This window comes from Pseudorasbora parva, chromosome 13 (assembly GCF_024679245.1).
Source record: "Pseudorasbora parva isolate DD20220531a chromosome 13, ASM2467924v1, whole genome shotgun sequence".
In the NCBI taxonomy this organism is placed as follows: Eukaryota; Metazoa; Chordata; class Actinopteri; order Cypriniformes; family Gobionidae; genus Pseudorasbora; species Pseudorasbora parva.
In genome coordinates this window covers 42,215,616-42,237,567 of record NC_090184.1, presented here as the reverse complement: position 1 = coordinate 42,237,567, position 21,952 = coordinate 42,215,616, and the positions used below count along the sequence as shown (strand labels likewise).

Sequence of the window (21,952 nt, the reverse complement as noted above, 5' to 3'; positions counted from 1 at the left end):
GATCCGTGTAAAGAAAAAAATGAATAGGGTCATGTATCGTTAGATTTTGAGTACAAACCTCCTTCCATTAGCAAGGGTATTGAAGATTAAACGTGGCTGGGTGTTTCAGCATGACAATGATCCCAAACACACCGCCCGGGTAACAAAGGAGTGGCTTCGTAAGAAGCATTTCAAGGTCCTGGAGTGACCTAGCCAGTCTCCAGATCTCAACCCCATAGCAAATCTTTGGAGGCAGTTGAAAATCTGTGTTGCCCAGCAACAGCCCCAAAACATCACTGCTCTAGAGGAGATCTGCAAGGAGGAATCGGCCAGACTACCAGCAACAATGTGTAAAAACCTTGTGGCGACTTACAGAAAATGTTTGACCTCTGTCATTGCCAACAAAGGGCTTATAATTTATAATTTGCTAATAAATTCTTTTTAAAAAATCAGACAGAAAACTCGGACAGAAAATCAAAATGTGATTTTTTTTTTTTCCCTGATTCTCTTTCTCATAGTTGAAGGGTACCTATGAATGAAAACTGCAGGCCTTCCTCATCTTTTTAAGTGGGAGAACTTGCACAATTGGTGGCTGACTAAATACTATTTTGCCCACTGTATATTCAACCGTATGCCGTGCCAACTGACACTAGAAAAAATAATATATAATTTTTGTGGCAAGCAGTTGAGGCAGAGGGACCATGATAATCGTGATTATAATCAGCTCTAGCTGGGAGCCGCACCGGACTCGTGTCTCACGGAGGAGCTTGGACGCATAAAAGGAGGAGTGACGACAGTGAAGGACGTGAGAGGACCAGACCTGGACTTTATGTTGTTTCATTCTGTATGTGCATGGCAGCCATCCGACAGGGCTTTCAGTTTGTGTTAATTAATTTATTAAAGTTGTTGAATGTTCGCTGTTCCTGCCTCCTCCTTCCCATAACAAAGAACTTTATTACAATTTAATATTTACATATATATTCACTAATTTAAATTGGCAAGATACATGCATTATCTGTCCTGATTAATGTAAAACAAAATAATTATTGATAAGAAGCAAGTTGTATTTTGGAGCAAATATATATATATATATATATATATATATATATATATATATATATATATATATATATATATATATATATATAGTGAATATAGCATTATCATAGCATTAGCATTATGTACACACACTACAGGTGAAAAGTTTGGAAACATTAAAGTTTTTTTATGTTTTTGAAAGTAGTCTCTTAATCTCAGCAAGGCTGCATTTATTTTAACAAAAAATAAGGTAAAAACAGTAATACTGTAATATATTATTACAATTTAAATGAACTGCTTTATTCCTGTGATCAAAGCTGGATTTTCATTATCATTTTTCCAGCTTAAAATAATTTTAAGATCATTCCTTATTATTCTTATCATCATGTTGTATTTTATTTTTAAATATAAATAAGGATATACACTGCCATTCAAAAATAAAAATAAAATAAAATATTTGTTTAATACTTCTGTTTAGGCATCAAATTGATCAAAAGACAGTAAAAACATTTATGAAATTAATAAATATTACAAAATGTTTTATTTATAATAAATGCAGCCTTTTTTAAAAAAGAGAACAAAATCAGTTTCCACAAAAATATTATGCAGCACATTTGGTAATGAGCTAATAAAAAATAAAAGTAAAATAAAAACTTTTTTAAAACTAACATTTCTAAATTCACCAATTTTCATTTAAGTTTGAAAAATTCCAGGATTTCAATTGCTTAAACCAATGTAAAAGCCCATTAGCAACTCTCTTTACTTCTATAATCGGACACCTTTCCAAGTGAAACAAGACGTCCTGATAAGTCAATTAAAAAATAAATACATATAGCTAGGACTTTATCCACTGAGGATAGATTAGATCATGAAAACATACAGCAGGTTTAATGGCACAGACAATCGCACCCTTGAGTACTGAGGTTTGTTCCAGCCACAGCACACGTTAGGTCTGTTCAACAGGACCTCGCTCTCACAACGAGCCTCACGCTGAAAAAAACCTTCATGAAATCCAATCACAAGTGGCCACCGGAGACAGATCCGAGATGCATGTTAATACCAGGCATGAGTGGCAATCTGCCGCGGCTGACCACTTGTTATCAGGCCTCAAACACTTTCTGTTGTGATAACCCTGAAGACATGCAACAAAAATGCCATCACATTCCCGCATGTGTCCAGCTGGACTCCGTGACAGCCGCGAATCACTCCTGATCAGACCAGAAAACCTGCGCTATCGTTTCAGTATGCCTGAGCATTCTGGACCACAGACCAGGACGCAAATATGATTTATGATCTGCTGTTTAATGGCTCGAGCACCGGCTTTGAGAGGAGATCAGATGACTTTCTCGACAGGAGCATGTCGGGGAAGGAACGGGGAGTGCACCATTACAACAGGATGACAGAGAGAGTGAGAGAGAGAGAGGCCTCCAGTACTGCGTCTTAATGGAGGAGAGATGCTACTTAAGTCTGACGGGAAAATGATACCAGTCAATACAGCGAAGGGAGGGGGGATGGAGTACAGATATGGATGACGTGATGCTGAGAGATTTTTGATGCCAGTGTCCCTGGGAAAGGCAGCAAATTGCTCATTGTGTTTGCATAAGACATGGCGAAACAATGCTGGAGCCCGAAATGCAATCAATTGATTCGGACGTTATTTAAAGTGCCCCTATTATGATATTACCTGCGTAATATAGCTGTTTGTGATTTATTTAAATGGAGTTAGTGTCTCACTTTCTGCTCAAACCTATGTGGGTTACATTTGCATAATGCCAGCCGAATGGTTTTCATTGGCTGCAATGTGAATGATATCTTTGCCCCACCCTCAAACACTGTAGTTGTAGCTGAGCCAATCAGAGCAGAGTAGAAGAATCACAACAGACTGGGCCATCTGACCAATCAGAGCAGAGTAGACCAATCACAACAGACTGGGCCATCTAACCAATCAGAGCAGAGTAGACCAATCACAACAGACTGGGACATCTGACCAATCAGAGCAGAGTAGACCAATCACAACAGACTGAGCCATTCTACCAATCAGAGCAGAGTAGACCAATCACAACAGACTGAGCTATCTGACGAATCAGAGCAGAGCCGACCAATCACAGCAGACTGAGCCATCTGACGAATCAGAGCAGAGCCGACCAATCACAACAGACTGAGCCATCTGACCAATCAGAGCAGAGTAGACCAATCACAACAGACTGAGCTATCTGACGAATCAGAGCAGAGTCGACCAATCACAACAGACTGAGCCATCTAACCAATCAGAGCAGAGTCGACCAATCACAACAGACTGAGCTATCTGACGAATCAGAGCAGAGCCGACCAATCACAGCAGACTGAGCCATCTGACCAATCAGAGCAGAGTAGACCAATCACAACAGACTGGGCCATCTGACCAATCAGAGCAGAGCCGACCAATCACAACAGACTGAGCCATCTGACAAATCAGAGCAGAGTCGACCAATCACAACAGACTGAGCCATCTGACCAATCAGAGCAGAGTAGACCAATCACAACAGACTGAGCCATTCTACCAATCAGAGCAGAGTAGACCAATCACAACAGACTGGGCCATCTGACCAATCAGAGCAGAGTCGACCAATCACAACAGACTGGGCCATCTGACCAATCAGAGCAGAGTAGACCAATCACAACAGACTGGGCCATCTGACCAATCAGAGCAGAGTAGACCAATCACAACAGACTGGGCCATCTGACCAATCAGAGCAGAGTAGACCAATCACAACAGACTGAGCCATTCTACCAATCAGAGCAGAGCCGACCAATCACAACAGACTGGGCCATCTGACCAATCAGAGCAGAGTAGACCAATCAAAACAGACTGGGCCATCTAACCAATCAGAGCAGAGTAGACCAATCACAACAGACTGAGCCATCTAACCAATCAGAGCAGAGTACACTCTCTGAAAGGAGGGGCTTAGAGAGAGACCGGATCCCTGACCGAACCGTTTCAGACACTGTGAGAAAAGAGCTGATGCTGCAGTGTATATTATGAGAAAATGAAAGTGTTTTAGACCATGGATGCTTGTACACCTGTTGTAGGTGTCCTTCAAAATAAAACAGGAACCTTTAAAAATAACACAATAGGGGCACTTTGATGTATCAATTCCCCAAATCTCTCCAGCATGAACAGAAATGAGAATAGCTTCATTTTTGAGGTGGATTTGATGTTATCTGGATTAAACACAAGTGTTGACTGACCTGAGCTTGGAAACTCTTGAGGATGGGCGAAACCATCTCCAACACCTCCTGGAAACAGAAAAACAGACAAAACTGAGGATTCCCATTATACATATATATATATATATATATATTTTGCATTGTTGCAAATTATTTTCAAATGACAGTTTTGGGCAGAGAGTTGTGATGAAAATATAATCACACTGCAAACGATCTTGATCACTCTTAAAAAGGCAAAAATATCTCTATATTTCAACTTTTTTCCTCTTAATTGTTTGGTGAAGAATAACCTGTGCATGTTTTGATTTACTACCAGAAGTCAAATAACATTTCACAGCTGAGAAAATACATTTCCCTGTTCTTTTACTCCCATTACAAGAGCACATAATAAAACGGGCCAAAACACATTTTGTGCTGAAAAGGTTAATGTTAAACATATACATTTATTTTTATATTATTAATGAACAATAATATCTGGGCAGCTGACCTTCATTAAAAAATAGAATAGGAAAATAATTCAGTACCATGATAAATATCCAATGCAACTTTTTTTGTTAAGTAAAAACTGTGAACATAAAAAGTAAATTAAAGCAGAAATGTTTATGATTGCATATCATGTAAGTAATAATAAGGCAACTTAAGACATTCAGCTTTTTAAGTTAGCTCAACTAATCCACTCCAGTTAAAGTCAAGTGAAATATTTTTGTTCCTCTAATGAGTACCAGGTAGTCTTTTTAACGTAAAGGGTTAGTTCACTTCAACATGAAAGTTTCCTGATATTTGACTCATCCAAGGGGCCCTATCTTGCACCCAGCGCAATTGACTTTGTACACCGCCGCATGTGTCATTCCTATTTCGCACCCGCACAAAGCGCGCTTTTCCCTCCACAGAAGCACGTCGCTAAACTAGTGAATGAACTTGCGCTCCCTGGGCGGTTCAGCGCAAAAAAGGAGGCGTGTTCCGGCGCAAACAATCCCTGGTGCTATTTTGCTGTTCCATTAAACAGTTGGCCAGAAAAAACCTAGTCTAAAGTCAGTGGCGCGTTGTTCATTATGCTATTTTAAGGGCGCATGCTTGACCAAAATGTATAGCGTGCACAACGCGCATACACTTTGCTCATGAAATCTACACAGATGCAACAGTTATTTTTGCAAATCATAAATTGTTACACTTAAAAAATATTAACACATGAGATGGAGGAAATCATTGTGGTGTGCCACGAAGATGTGAAAAATAGGCATAAATCTAGCTTACAAATAATTCAGGCTAATTGTAGTAATTAAGGATCAGACCTGTTTGCCCAATAGTGGCAAGACATATATGTATATAAGGACATCTGACAAATTGGTTTGTCCGTCAAGAACCAGGAAAAAAAAAAATCGACTGAAAAACTGAAAAAACTGTTTAATCGACGCTATTTTGGGTGGGTTTCTCCCATCCCCATACAACACAACTTCTCTGTCTTTCACTGCTCTTACACGAACATCAGTCTCGTCGGCTGTGAACCGCTCCTGGCGTGCGCCTGGTAAATACGCCATAATAATAGCAATCCATAATGGAACTTGCGCACCTGCTTTTAAAGGGAATGTTGGATGCCGCTCTGATTGGTTTATTCACGTTACGCTCAAACCACACCTATGAATAATGAAGCTACTTCAGACCAACCCATTTTAGATTTGTGCCGGGCGCAAGAGCCATTTATCCCGCCGGGAAAATAGCAACAGCGCCGAGACCCGCCCACAAAGTTACTTACGCTTCGCGCTTTGACACTTGCGTTTCAGATCGTTAAAATAGGGCCCATAGTGTTCATGTCTTCCTGTCTTCAGTCAAAAAGAAATTAACTTCCGCCTACGTCTAGTGTGACATTTTTGACATGATTGCGCAACCACTGGTATGTCGCAGAGCAGTGTACGATTTAGATTTAAAAGTATACAAATATTTTTATTGTATTTTTTTTAAATGACCAATTGTTTGGCTAGATCAGACCCTATTCTTTGTCTGGGATGGCGCAGAGCCTCTGAAGCCTTTCGAAGCGCTTTGAAACTGCATTGATTTGGTTTGTGATGGATCTACATTTTGGTTGTCATGGAAGTCAACGGTGTGGAGAAAAATCCTGAAATGTTTTCCTCAAAAAACTGATTTTCTTTCTTATTAGAAAGACATGAACATCTTGGATGGGGGTGGGGGTGAGTAAAATATTGGGGGTGATTAAAATATCATGAAATTTTCATTTTTAAGTGAACTAATCCTTTAAAACATCTTGTCAAGTCAACCAAAGAATGTTTAGCAATGCAAGCAGCCACAATCCTTGTTTTTTCCTCTCCATGTTTGATTTTCAAAGTTACCTAAACGACATGAACATCATTTGCCTCTTAAAACTAGAGGTTTACCAATTTGACCTGAAAAAATAAGCTGCAAAAGTTGCAATGAGAAGCATATATAACTCACTAACACAACACGCCACATGTCAACACAAATCTCAAATGATCAACAGCTGTAACATTTCTCCGACCTTGAGAAAGATGCCACATTATAAGATATAAGATTTATGCATTACAGAAATGTTGTGTGGCACGCTGTTGATTACCACTGGAAATAATTCTGACTTATGCCTCAGTTTATGCAAATAAAGAGTGTTTACAGCAGGGTTATTAATGTCAACTAAATCGAAAACCAGAAACATTAACTGAAATAAAATATAACTTTTTTTTCCAGATACTTGCCAAGGCAACATAACTAATCAAAACTATAGACATAATAATAATAAAAACACAAATTAAACTGACAAAAAACTAAAACTATAATATATAAAAATATAAAAATATATAAAAAAATTGATTTTAATCTTTAATCTTATTCAAAAAATTAACAAAACAGCAATTGTTCAATTGTCTTTGCGGCAAATCATTGCACCAGGATAGACATTAAAATCTTTTTAACCTTGAACATTGTGAACAATAAGACTAGCATGACAGTCACTTACTGACTTTATCAGAGCAAACTTGTATGCAATATTTCAAGCAGAAAAATCCCCCACAGGAATGACTTTGATAAATCATAACTAGAAGTTCATCCTAAACACATAAAACAGTATTCCCACTACATTCTAAAAAATTCTGGGTAAAAAAACAACCCAATGTTGGGTCAAATATAGACTAACCCAGCAATTGGGTTGTTTTAACCCAGCGATTGGGTTGTCTCAAGCAAATATTTAACCCAACCGCAGGATTAAGACAACCCAATCGCTGGGTTAAAACAACCCAATTGCTGGGTTAGTCCCTATTTGGCCCAACATTGGGTTAAAATAACCCAACCTTTTTTAGAGTGTACTAAAATAATGATAATTACATATGAAATAACATATGAGATATTCTCTTAGTGCTTTAACACGCTACTTTTAAACCCAGCAAAAGATTCTGCCTCATCGACTATTTTATTGTGTGTGCATATAGTCAAAAAAAAGAAAAAAAGTCTGTGGTAATCAACAATACATCACATATGTTGTTTATAGACGTTTCACTGAACCCATAAATTTCTGCTGAAGACACTAATAACTTCTCCATTAACACAAATAACTCATCTGATTCTCCTGTCAATCCATTAATGATGCTTTGTTTATGTTCATTATATGCCACAATCTGTAACGATACGGCTAGCGTGAACCCCATCCGCTCCAGACGTTTGCTAATCTTGTAAATTCTGATTGTCACTGATGACATTTGTGTCAAGTGGAGAGCAAACGAGGAGTTGGGCTTCTGAGTCGAGAGGTCTGACGGCGGATCGTGTCGAAGCTTCAGACACAGCTTCCGAAAAAGGAAGGCCGCTAACGAGGAAAAATGTAAAATGTCAAAGCGTGTATAATGAGAGATGCGTGACAAGCATTTCTCCCGTCGTCACCTTTACCTGAAGAGGAATCGGAGGCGCAGCTCCGGATTAGAGTGACGGGAATTTAAACGGAGAGAGACTTGAACTTAAAGACATTCAGCCGAGGATTTTTCTCCATGGGAACGGCCGGTTTTATTCAGGTTTTGGAAGCTTAAATGCTGATGTCAGACTGGCTGGATGTGACAAGTAACGTCGATAAACACCAGATACTCAGTGACAGACTGAGAGAGAGAGAGGGATCTGAGACTACAGAAACTAGACACAATATTACCCAGCAATGGTAACACAATGGGAGGGGCCGAAAAGAGGAGGAGTAAAGGAGCGAGAGGAGAACTCAAAAGAATAAGGAAGACGAGAGGTGGAGAAAGTAAAAAAGGGGCGGGGACAAACAAGAGGGGCGGAGACAACAGCAGAGAAACTAAATACATTTATTTGAACCTGTGAAATATTATTACAACTTAAAATAACATGGTTTTACTTTAAAATGTAATTTATTCCTGTGATCAAAGCTGTATTTTCAGCATCATTACTCCAGTCTTCAGTCACATGATCCTCCAGAAATCACTCTAATATGAGGATTTGCTGCCAAAGAAACATGTGTGATTATTAGTAATGTTAAAATCGTGATGCTTAAAAATTTACCATATCTTTTTGAAAGATTATTTTGATAAATATAAAATAAAAGAATGTGTGTGTGCGTGTGTGTGAGAGTGTGTGTGTGTGTGTGTGTGTGTGTGTGTGTGTGTGTGTGTGTGTGTGTGTGTGTGTGTGTGTGTGTTATCAAAAGATGTTTTATTATTAATGTTGAAAACAGATGCCGCTTCATGTTTTTGTTTCACAATTATCTGATGAATAGAGAGTTTAGGAACAGCATTTATTTTAAACAGTAATCTTCTGTAACATTACAAATGTCATTTTTGTTACATTTAATGCCACCTGGCTGAATAAAAGCATTCATTTATTTTTAACAAAATCTTACTGACCTCGACTTTTAAACAGTAACGTACATCATCAATAATTAGGGATGCATGATATATCGGTTAACCATATCGGTATCAGACGATATACAGGTCCTTCTAAAAATATTTGCATATTGTGATGAAGTTCATTATTTTCCATAATGTAATGATAAAATTAAACTTTAATATGTTTTAGATTCATTGCACACCAACTGAAATATTTCAGGCCTTTTATTTTTGTTAATAACTTAAGTTGTTTATAACTTAAGGCCGATTGATTTCTGTGACGCAGAGGGAATCCCAGTCATGAACATTAACTTTAAATTATAACGTAGAGTTCACGTAATACACGCAAACTGGTGGATGAACGAAAAACTCGAAAGTAGAGCTGTAGGCCTAAATAAATCAAATCGCGACTTGGTCTGTGAATATTAAAGCACAAAACATTGCTATATGAATATATGATCTGCTTGTTCTGTCTCTGTGAATGCTCTGCTCCATCTACTACATATGGACTATTATTCTTAAACATTTTAACGAATTAATGATAAAAATAAGTTGTTAATCTAATTCATAATAATTTATTGAATTTAGTTTATTAGACATGTTTTAGTGACATTTTAATAAACAAAATAAATGGTTTTAAGTTTGTTATAATAAAGCATTTGTTCAACCAAATAAAAAAAAAGACCAATCATCTTTATTCATTTAACATCATTTTAACTAGTTATAATAAACATTTAATATATAAAATCATTAATAATAGGTACAATAACGAATGAATGAATGAATGAATTAGGCATTTATACAGCGCTTTCATATGTACTACTGTACACCCAAAGCGCTTCACACTCATGTCAGGGATCTCTCCTCAACCACCACCAGTGTGCAGCATCCACTTGGATGATAATTGTTTAATACCGTGATGTTTTCTGAGATAGTTGTCATATTGTGAAAATCTCATTCTATCACAACCCTACAGGGGAGAGTTTAAAAAAAGTTACTAAGTAACTTTTACTCTGAGTACATTTTTAGACCAGTAATTTTACTTGTACTTTTAAGGGGGGGGTGAAATGCTGTTTCATGCATACTGAGCTTTTTACACTGTTAAAGACTTGGATTCCCATCCTAAACATAGACAAAGTTTCAAAAACTAATGTTGGACGTTTGATGGAGTATTTCTGTGTTAAAAATACTCCTTCCGGTTTCTCACAAGTTTCGGAGAGTTTTTTTTCGAGTATGGCTCGGTTTGACGTTAATAGAGCGGAAGGTCCTTGTATGGGCCGTATGGGCTCTTCTCCCGGTAGGGTGCGCGCACGCGCACGTGACTAGAGCGAGAGAGGAAATGCACGCCCATAAACACTCCGCGCCGCGCTCCACTTTATTCCTATGGGTGACGTCGAGCGACTTCAACGCTTCAGCACAGCATTCCGGGAAGGCAGCGCTGCATTTCAACCGATTTGAACTCAGAAATGACGGGAAGCTTCACAACATCACGCTTCAGTCGCGTCGCAAAGTGGATTTCGGTCACTGCTGTCACAGGACTTCACCAAATCATACCAAAGAAGTGTGTTTTTGACGGAGCGGTCCCAGCATTAAAGGTTCGGTCCTGCTTTGGAAGCAGCCGGTGAGTAAAACTGCTTCAAATGTCTGTGCTGTTGCTTATCGTCGCATGAGTAAACATCAGTAAACGACACGATCGCGTGCTTCGTCATTCAAATGCGCTAACGGTTACTCCATTGTTGTTCTCTGTATAACGTTACACTAGTCTGACGTGCAAAACCGTTTTGCTTGCTACTGCTAAGGTTTAGTCGCATTCAATAGTCCATAAACCGAATCATGTCCTCATAAACTGCGAGTAAACACACACAAATGTTGACAGGCCACTAAATACAGTCCATACCACAGAGACGGACGTCCTGCTGTTGCTGTTTCTCCTGTTCAATTTATTTCAACCTCCGAATGATTCTGGATCATATATCTATTAGCTGACATCGATAGCCATGGGTTCATCCACGCTTGAGGACGTCACCGCTTTTCGCGCTCGTCATTCTTTAGCTCCGCCCACATGATACGCCTCCAGGCCAGTGTATGTGAGCGGAGTGGAGCGGCAAGAATTTTCGCTCCGCGCTCAAAGCATTTCATAATCACTCTGCTCCAGCTCCGCTCCGGGTTTATCACTTTCCGCTCCTCGCTCCCTCCCCGCTCCCTCCTCACTTAAACCTCGCTCCGTGTTCGCTCCATGGAAAAATGGTGCCTTATTAACGCTCCACTGTACATTTTCATTATTTTCTTTGTTTTAAATATCACAAACCTCTGTGCAGATTCAAAGATGCATTCAGTGTAAAATAAATACACAATACTAGGTGGAAAACATCAACGTTCTTTATTGGAACAGTAATATTAAGCTAATAAATAATAGTAAGCTAGTAAATTAGGCTATCAGTTGCTCACTTTTGAACAAATTTTAAATAAAACAAAATGCTGGATGAGGCTAAATTAGCCTACATCAATGAGCAAACGAAAAACATTAATTAAAAAATAATAAATCACCAAACTAAAATAAGTTAAATTTCCAACAGAAAAAAAAAAAAATTATATATATATATATATATATATATATATATAAATAATAGGCTATTGTCTACTTAGGCATTAACATTCAGAACTGTAATTAGCCTATCTGAACAGCAAAAATGTTAGTTGGTTGGTTGAATTTGTAATCATCAAAACTATATATCCAATGCTGCGTTCACTTTCAGAAAAACAAGCTTTTGTAGAGTGGCAGGTGTCAAGCACATGCGATTCGTGCTGGACATCAGGCCAGCAATAGAAAACACCCTTTCTGCGCTGGCTGAGCCGCTGGGGATGCTAAATATTCGTCTTGCCATTTGTGAAAGTTGGGGCAGAATAATGGAGTTGTCCTTCCAGAAGCTAAGGATGTCAACATCGGGGTTCACTCTTGGCATTGCGAGGTATCGTTCGACTTCTCCTTTTACGTCTAGTGCTGCAGATGAATGTAATACATAGCTGATAGGCTATGTATTACCAACCTTTAGATTTTCTTTCCAAATGTGAGTGGAACACCTTATCATGTTTCCTTGACACGTGCCTTTTTAGATTCCACAAGGAACCTTTTGTAGTTTTAATCACCTCCCCACACTGGCATTCTCTTTTGTCGTCTTTACCTTTTAAGATACATTTGTATTTTTGTTCACCTTCTTTAAGGTAGTATTTCAGAAAATCCGTCTTTCTGTCAGTGGCGTTTAACCGTGCTTAACAACATGTGAATTTGTTCACGCTATAATGCATTTGCATTATGGGCGTTAACATGAGTTGTGCTCGTGATGGAGCGGTAGTGGAGCGCTCACGGAGCGCGTGAAAACTGTGACGCTCCGACTTTTAAAAAAAACGCTCCTAGCTCCAGGCAAAATCACGCCGCTCCACTCCTCGCTCCACTCCCACTCCGCTCCGCTCACATACCCTGCTCCAGGCGCTCGTTTTTTTCCGGAAAGACTCGGTCCAGTCCATATTTCTTTTATAAATATAATAAAACTAAAGACTTTTCGGAGATATGAAGGATGCAATACTACTCTACAGGTACTCAAGATTGACATGAGATTGACTGAAACTTAAGCCTAGTTCACACTGCCCGATTTTTGCCCCGATTTTGAGTCGCCGACAGGTTTTGCGAAATCGCCGACAAATGCCCGAGATCATAGGCAAATCGGTGCTCGTGCACGCGAGTGACAATCACGCAGTGTGAATAATCAAAGACGCGATCAGAGAGAATCGCCGACGAGTCGCCGACGCCTGTGAGATATTTGGCATGCTAAATATCTGGACCTGTCGGCGATTCAAACTCCTGCTGTGTGAACAGGGTTCTGACTGAAAATTACATCGGCGATGACCGACAGCCAATGAGAGACTGAGATACAGGGCAGCAGGACGTTCAGGGGGGAGTTATAGAGCAGAATATCAGTATTTTAATAGATATATTTACAATTCTATCAAACAGAAACAAAGCCCAAACATTTGCACATCCAGCCACAGCAGCAGCACATTAAATAATTATTTATTTACCTCAAACTGTCTTTGCAGAACAAAATCCTGGCTCCCTCTGTCTCTCCAACAATTTCTTCCGCCATAATCTTTTTTCTTTTTCTCCACAAATCAGCGCACATACAGTTTGAAGCAAACGTTGTGCAGTTTATCATTTTAAATAACAATTCAAAGTCTCGCGCGAGAACTCCGGTCTGACGCACGTGTGATCTCGCGTTGTTTACTTGTCACATCGCACGTGTAGTTGGGAAACGTAGTTTGCGCACCGGAGAGGGAGAGAGTTGTCGGCGACTCTTCCTCTTGTTCAGTCATGCAGTGTGAACTCCTCTGTCGTCAAACCATCGTGCAGTGTGAACACAGCAGTGACTGAATGATACCCCAGATAGTCATGCAGTGTGAATAGAGCAGTGACCCGACGAGTTTGAAAATCGTGCAGTCTGAACTAGGCTTTAGTGTCCCCCCCCCCCCCCCCCCCTTTTAAGTAAAATTTAATAAGTAACAGTACTTTTACTTGAGTAGAATATTTTGTTACTCTTTCCACCTCTGTTAGTGTCAAAATCAGAGTTGTCAAGATGTCATTTCCTACTGCTCCAGAATAATGAGTCACATGGCTTTTACGGATCAAAATGTTCTAATATATGAGAAGAGGAGGAGTTCAGACAAGAGAAGGAATGCAGAAAATGAGGGGAGGAGCAGACAAAAAGGCAGAGTAGAGGGTCAAAAAAGCTAAACTTGGTTGCTATCTCAGATAAGGTCAAAAAAACGTAGATGAACGTCTCCCGTAAGACTTTTCCAACACACACACCCACACTCCAAACCCTTTCTCACTCTCCCACTCACCTCTGGGACATTTTTCTTGAATTCACGGCTCAGTTCCACCAGGTGCTTATGGGAGTCCTCGCTCTCTTCCTGTCGGCCCGCTAGTTGTGCCGCCACTGAATTTAGCTCCCTCTACAGAGACAAAGAGAAAGAGAGAGAGAGAGATGCTTTAGAGAGGCCTGCCAACACTCATATATACAGCTTAGTACATACATAAATAAATATACGCTGTTGAATATTAACCATGTAATCCGTCATGATCTGATAGAAGGCGACTGCTTACTGTAAGCTCAGCCCCATTAATAATTAAACCAAAATAAATCCAATGCCTACAGTAGCAGAAGGCCTTTTAGATAATCAGAATCCAAAATAATCAATACCTCTGCAACAGTCATGGGAGGAGAGAGAGAGAGAGAGAGAGAGAGAGAGAGAGAGAGAGAGAGAGAGAACATGCACAGGAACGCTGAATATTCACCAATATCCATCTTATGCAGTTGATCTGGTGAGCAGAAAGACTGAAATATGGGCAAGGACGACTTTAGAGGAGTCGGCACTCAAAATCGATATGAGAAAAAGTAATGCTGTTTTTTGTGCATGTACCATCACAATAACATGTTTTTTTCAGACATTCTGGCATAACAGTTACACCATTTCTTTTTTTGATCTTGAACCAAGGTATTGATCTTCCTTGCCAAACTATATATTTACACAATCTTTTACATTTTATATTCATCGAAATAATGGTATCATGGTTTACCACAAAAATACGAAGCAGCACAACTGTTTTCAACATCGATAATAATCCTAAATGTTTCTTGAGCATCAAATCCTCATATGAGAATGATTTCTGAAGGATCATGTGACACTGAAGACTGGAGTAATGATGATAAATTCAGCTTTGATCACAGGAATAAATTACATTTTAAACGATATATTCACATAGAGAACATCTATTAAAAATGCTAGAAATATTTCACAATATTACTGTTTTTACTGTTTTATCAATGCTTGTTGAGCAAAAGAAAAGTAAATCTTTGCAACCCCAAACTTGTTTTAAATATATAAACGTACTACATGTCTCTGTCCCCACATTCTCTCACAGTCAAAGGTCTTTCTGTTCAAACAAAAAAAAATTTATTAAAAAGAAGAAAAAAAAATTAAGGGAGAGGGCTTTTCAATTACTGTACCAAATTTGTACATGACATAAAATTAAATTTACTACATTTTAATTAATCTGTACTCTTACTTAAAGGCAATTTAGAAAATTATCTAATGGGAGAGGAAGAATTCCTGAGGACAAAAGCTGTAGCGCAGCCCCAGATTTACGGCATGGCTTTCTGCGCCACTGCTTGGATGCTTTTCAAACTCTTCATTTTTCTTCACAAGAGTGATGGCGACGGTGAGGATCTGGATGGCCAGTTCGTGTTTCCGGGACACACAGTAAAGTGTATTTTTTTGACCTCCAGAGGATCATCATCACCGCATCTATTCCTTTAAGATCTGCACATCTAGCAAGACACTAAAGTAGAAACACCAATGATCAACGTGATCACCAATTATCTTTTTTACAGAATTCATTTACAGAGTGCAGTTAAGCCATAATTATTCAGGGCCAGGAAGAGTTTGGTGGCCTGTGATGGTTCATTTAACCTCTATTAGCTGTAAGCAGACTGTGGGCTGCTAATCTCTCTGACTGACGGACGGATGAGAACTTCTACATGGAGGAACATCTGAGTGACAACAATGAGTTTGTGGTGCTTAACAGTAGCCATGCACTGGTCTGAACATTTTGGCCGATACCGATAATTCTTTATATACGAAAGTGATAAGCGATATATGGCTGATAAATACAAATTTTGATAACATTTTTAGAGTCTCATTAAAAAAACAATAAGGAAATAATACATTATCTATCGGCTTGAATATATCTCAGCTCTATGGCACTCACGTCTGGCAGCATGAGTCATGTCATTTATCCAGGGCTCAGGTCAGAGGTGGACAGTAACTAAGTACATTTACTTGAGTACTGTACTTAAGTAGACTTTTTGAGTATCTGTACTTTACTGGAGTATTATTTTTTCAGGAAACTTATGACTTTTACTTTACTACACTTGAAAGACAAATATCGTCCTTTTTACTCCACTACATTTCTATCAAGGTTGAAAGTCGTTTCTGTTGCAGCTCTGAAAGTCGGTGGATGATTTTTTCCTTCTTTAAAAAGATATTTGTTAATGTTGTTGTAGACAACAATCTGAAATCACTCTTATAGGGTCATATACATTTTCCCAACTTTTTTTGAACACCGATCAGTTCATAGCAAAATGGAAGAAGACGGTTCTTAGGCACAAGTGTGTGCACCCATAGCCATACTTTGAAAGTATGTTTCAGTTTAAAAAAAAAAAAGATTAGTTTAGTTGGCATACACTTGGTGCATGTCTTATGAAATATTAAAAATATAAACATATGTGAGAAAGAGAATGGTTAAGTTGGGAGAATATCAGATGTGTATCAGTGTATTGGATCCGTGCATTCAGCCTTAAAGTGACAGCAGCTTTGTAAAGAGTTTTGTAACTTATATACAAGTATTTAAATGAGTTTAAGTTAGTCGTATGCTAGTACGTCAGATGGAGCATCCCTGACTGGCTTAAACCATGATGACAGTGTGCATTTATACAAAAATAATAAAATAATGCATTGGCATAAAAAAGGAAATTTACTTTTGATACTTAAGTACTTTTGAAAACAAATACTTCTGTACTTTTACTTAAGTAAAAATCTGTTTTGACAACTTTCACTTGTAACAGAGTAATATTTGACCAGTAGTACTTTTACTGTTACTCAAGTAATAGAGTTGTGTACTTTGTCCACCTCTGGCTCAGGTTTAGTTTTAGGCTGCCTAGATTTTAATGGAGCCACAGTGTCTAAAACAGTTTGGGAGGTGGAGTGAAACCATGAGCTAAGCTCATCTGTGTTCAATACAGACTGAGGAATGATGACTAAAAGCAACTGAGAACTGAACAGCAGTGGAAGGGTTAATCATGCGACAGCGCCGTGCAATAGCGCGAGGTTTAACTGTATGACAGGCAAGAGTAGTCTCAAATAATACAGGCATGGTCAGGAAACACTGCGTCACATATCTCTAGATTAATAGAGCTGTAGATTAGATTAAATAGATTAATAATAAAACTGGTAGTTGGTTGGTGGAACAATCGTTATTGGCAAAATTACAGCAAACTGCATTGCCATGCAGCCGAAAGAATTATAAACCAATCAGAAATTCGATTTCAAAAACTACAACAACAAACGCAGCATGGAGGAGTTTGCAATACAGATGTTGTCTTATTTACAACATGACAATGGGTGGCTGCCGCGCACTGATACTGCGTCTTCTGAGGCAGCGGCTGAACCTTACGAGGCTGGAATGAGTCTTCGTTAAATTGTAATTTTCTGCTTGACCGGCACTTTGCAACAACAAAACCTAGTTTCGGTTGCGTATTTCAGCACGTTTCCTTTAACAACATCTGACGTTTACGCTTTATGTCACATAAACCTTGTGAATCAGGTTTCAAACCACACATGAATGTAGCTCGAAAAGGATGTGTTAAACGGATTTCAATCGAGTAAAAATCGGATTTGGACTAACAGTCTGAATGTAGCCTAATTTAATAACTGATGATCTTTACAACAGAACTGAATCAACACTGAATTTACAACAGCATCTTATATGGTTTGCCTTTACTCACCCAAACATGTCAACAGGGCTCCTTTACATGAATGTGAGATTAGCTGGGAGTCGATGACTCGCTGGTGTCTGATTGATGAGATGAGGACATGACTGAGGCCGAAACCAGCACATCCAGTGCAAGTAGACTTTGACTATTTTACTTAACATTATTTTATTTATCTGCTATATTGATTATTTTATAATCAATATAGCAGATTATACATTATTTTATATATACATTGTTTTATTTATCTGCTATATTGATGAGATGTTATTGAACGATATTGGTTTACTTTTTGTGCACTTGAGCTTAACTGAGACAAAAAAGTTTGTAGACGTTTAAGAGGTTAATGTGTCGACTTTGATTTATTTTATTATTGAGGTGTTTAGTTTTATTTTGATTTTAGAAAATAAACATGATTTTTAATCTTACCAATCAATAGCTTCTGTTGAATTTTCACTGGTATGTCTCCCAGATGTCGAGGATATCGTTGAGTCAATATTTAGTATGAGTTAAATACTGTTGAAATCAGATATTTTAAAGGGAGGTTATAATGCTATTTCATGCATTCTGAGATTTTTTACACTGTTAAAGACTTGGAATCCCATGCTAAACATCGCCAAAGTTTCAGAAAATAAGTTGGACGTTTGATGTGCCAAAAATACTCCTTTCAGTCAGAAAGTTTAGTATAGGCCTGTGACGACGTCAACAAGTGCTGAATTTCATTGTACGGGCACTTCTCCCGGAAGGGCGCACACACACCTGTCGACCAGAGCGAGAGAGGAAACGCACGCCCATCAACGCACTTTGCTTGGCTTTAGGAAAGCCATTGGCTGCACTGCACAGGTCACGGGACTTCACAAAATCAACAATGTCACCAAAGAAGTGGGTTTTTTGGTGACATTGAAAAAAGAAATAAAAGTGGGTTTTTTTTTTTTGTCAGGGCAAGACAACCCTGTTCAGCTTCCCAAAGAACCCAGTGTTAAGGGGACAGTGGATGAAGTTTGTTTTTCCGGAGCAGCAACGGAGTTGCGCAGGTGTTTTTGTTTGTTCCTGCATTTAGGCGATGATTGTTTTATAAACAAAGCCTAGTTCATAAACAATTTGCAGATTGGCTAATGCTGAAAGTGGAGCGGCCCCAACGATAAAGGTTCATGGTCATGTGTTGGAACCGCAGACGGTGAGGAAAACTGTTTCAAAAGTCTGAGTGTGTTGTTGGCTATCGGCGCGCAAGTGCACATCAAGTAATTAACATCAACTTGGCCTCTTTAGCTCCGCCCACATGATACGCCTCCAGCTGCTCGGTTTTATTGTGAAAGACTCAGTACAGCCTATCTTTTATACACATGATAAAACTAAAGACTATTCAGAGATATGAAAAATGGTAAAATGGACTGCATTTATATAGTGCTTTTAACAGACCCATGGCCATCCAAAGCGCTTTACATCTTGCCTCACATTCACCCATTCATACACCGACGGCGGTGTCAGCCTTGCAAGGCGCCATCCAGCTCATCGGGAGCAGCTGGGGTTAGGTGTCTTGCTCATGGACACCTCGACACTTGGTCAGCTGGAACCGGGGATTGAACCACCAACCTTCCGGTTTGTAGACAATCTACATGAACCACTGAGCCACTGCCACCCTAAGTAAATGCATTTATTGCATATGAAGTATGCAATACTACTCTATTGGTACTCCAGATTGACATGAGTTTGACAGAAACTGTGTGAGATACCCCCATTGTATTGGAATTGGTGACTTGTAATGGAGTCCTTTTCGCTGTAAGGAATATGTACTCAAGTACTGTACTTTTACTCAAGTATGGTTTTCAGGCACTCTTTACACCTCTGCTGTTTTGTATAAAGTGCTATATTAATGAAGGTGACTAGTGCATAAAGAGGGGTCGTCTATCTAGAAGAGCAGGTGTGCTAAACGGCATGACCCTAATTCTAAATAAATATGTAGAACACAGTGTGTTTGGAAAATACACATCAGCTCTTTTTTTTCATTTATAATGATTTTTTTACTTTAGTTACTTGAATGTTGCAGTACGTAATGTAAAATGTTTAGTGTCTACACACACTCAACATGCATTAAAGCTACACTGTGTAACTTTTTTAGTTTATTCTTAGCTATAAACACTTGGTTCTTTCAAAAATATGTGTGCTCATTAATGTATATTTACTTCTTTCAAGTAATAAAGTATTCTCGTAAGTTTATAATATGCCATTGAAAATACATACGGGTGAGGGGTTCGAATGCCGGTCGCCATGTTGTCCCTCCATCTTGAAAGTACATTAGCCAAAGAGGGACATACCCGTAAATTCAAGCTTCGCCTTTCGCGTTTTAATACTCGATGGCAGTCATGAACGAGGTCGAACTGGAAGCCATGTTAATCTTGGACTAAATCGGCCACCGTAGGAGTTCAAACGAAATCGGAACTGAGAGGAACAGAAACTATTATTCACTGGATGGTCATATAGCTTTACACCGCTAGATGGGGGAAAATACCACAGTGTAGCTTTAAAACCATTCGATTTTTACATTTTCTGAAGAATATAAGAAAAAGTGTGGACGGCCTGTTTGTGTTTCTGGGTCACTTGCACTCTTGAAATATTGGTTTCAAAAATATTTTTTCCATTTTTTTTCTTATTGTAAAGAACATTTTTAATAATCCAAAGAATCTTTTGTGGAATGGAAAGGTTCCATGAATGTTAAAGGTTTTCCATCAATGCCAATAAAGCAGCTTTATTTTGATGCTCTCTAAGCTATTATGAGTGACTTTTAATGTGTTGTTACTTAGTGGTCCAAATTTAAAAAAGTCAATTTCCTCTGCCAGGCAAAAGTCAGAAATCAGATTAATTAGAAAAAGTATTAATTACAGCAACAACAACAACTACAAAAAAACACATGATTTGAGCAGCATCTATAGCACAAGCAGTGCAGGATGAGTTATACAATGAAGTTTAATAATGATTAAGGATTTGAACAAACTCGCGATACTGAAGCAAACACGGCTAATTGCCTGAGCACAAACTTCACCGCCAACAAGCATTTACAGAAACTTGTGCTTAAGTTTTAGCAGCACTAACAGTAGGAGAATACAAAAGGAAAAGCTTTTTTTATTAATAGTTTTGACATCTGACACATCACAAACAGCATCTTTGCTCCCTGCATCGTCTACAGAGACACGATATCAGCGGGCGCTGGAAATAAACCTGCTCACGCTCACCTTTCAAGAACAAACTGCAGCACGCTTCACTTCTGTTGTTTTTTTTAAATGTTTGTTCATTTGTGCTCAGACAGCCATCAGACCCACCTGATGCTACAGCGGCGTTTGCCAAAAGCCCTTTTTCTTCCCAGTTTCTCTGCTACCCATGATGCACCCAGGCTCTGAGACGCCTGTTAATGCAAGCGTGCTCAGCAGGTGATGATCCATGTTAGTCAATGTCATTCCAAGCAGGAAAATTACAGTACTCATAAGAAGCATGAACTGCAGTCTGACATGAGCCATCTAAACTCGCTTTGGGTTACGCTCGAAAAACTTTCATGATAAACAACTCAAGTCATTAAAAATGCCTCCTATTTCCACTTATCAATTCCCTCGTTTAATCTAATTTGAACCTTTCCCTTAGTGGCATCAAATTAATATTTTGAGCCTAATTTCTTTCTTTATTATATTAATAATAACATTTGCATATTTTGAGAACATTTAAAAAATACAGCAACAACAAATAATAATAATAATAGTAATCATCATAATCACCATGGCTTAAAAATGTACACACAAAATGGTGGCACACAATATTGATGTATGGAGATTAGGTCAAGTTCAGATCATAAAGCAAGTTTTTTCAACACAAAAATGAAAATCATGTCAATGTACCATGTTGTTCTGAACCTGTGTGACTTTCTCTGTTCTGTGAAACACAAGAGTAACAGAATAAGTGGATGATTTTTAGATCGAAGATAGAAAGAGCCACACAAGAGGCAACATAAAATATTATAAAATACAAAAAACAACATAAAATATAATAAAAGTACATACATTTCGTATGGTATATTATTACTCATCTGAAGTCAACATGCTAATCAATATCTAACTTGAATGCTTTTAGTTTATATCTTATATTCATTTATAGCTATATCTATATATATCTATATATAACTAGTTATATCTATATACATTTTCTTGTTCTATAAAAGCAACAGAAAATTCTTTTTTGGGGTGAACTGGCCCTTTAAATCAGATCCTAGTTCCAGGAAACCACAAAGAA

General features: G+C 38.4%; 1 protein-coding gene across 2 annotated transcripts in view; it reads right to left on the bottom strand.

The window, feature by feature from the left end:
* Nucleotides 1-21,952, bottom strand: part of cux2b (cut-like homeobox 2b) — a 239,360-nt gene that overhangs the window by 118,869 nt on the left and 98,539 nt on the right. For both annotated transcript variants that reach the window (XM_067414458.1, XM_067414459.1), the window contains exons 2-3: nt 13,971-14,081; nt 4,246-4,293 (exon numbers count right to left, since the gene is read on the bottom strand). In XM_067414458.1, the coding sequence (XP_067270559.1) occupies nt 4,246-4,293; nt 13,971-14,081 (159 nt within the window). The remainder of the gene's footprint in view (nt 1-4,245; nt 4,294-13,970; nt 14,082-21,952) is intronic.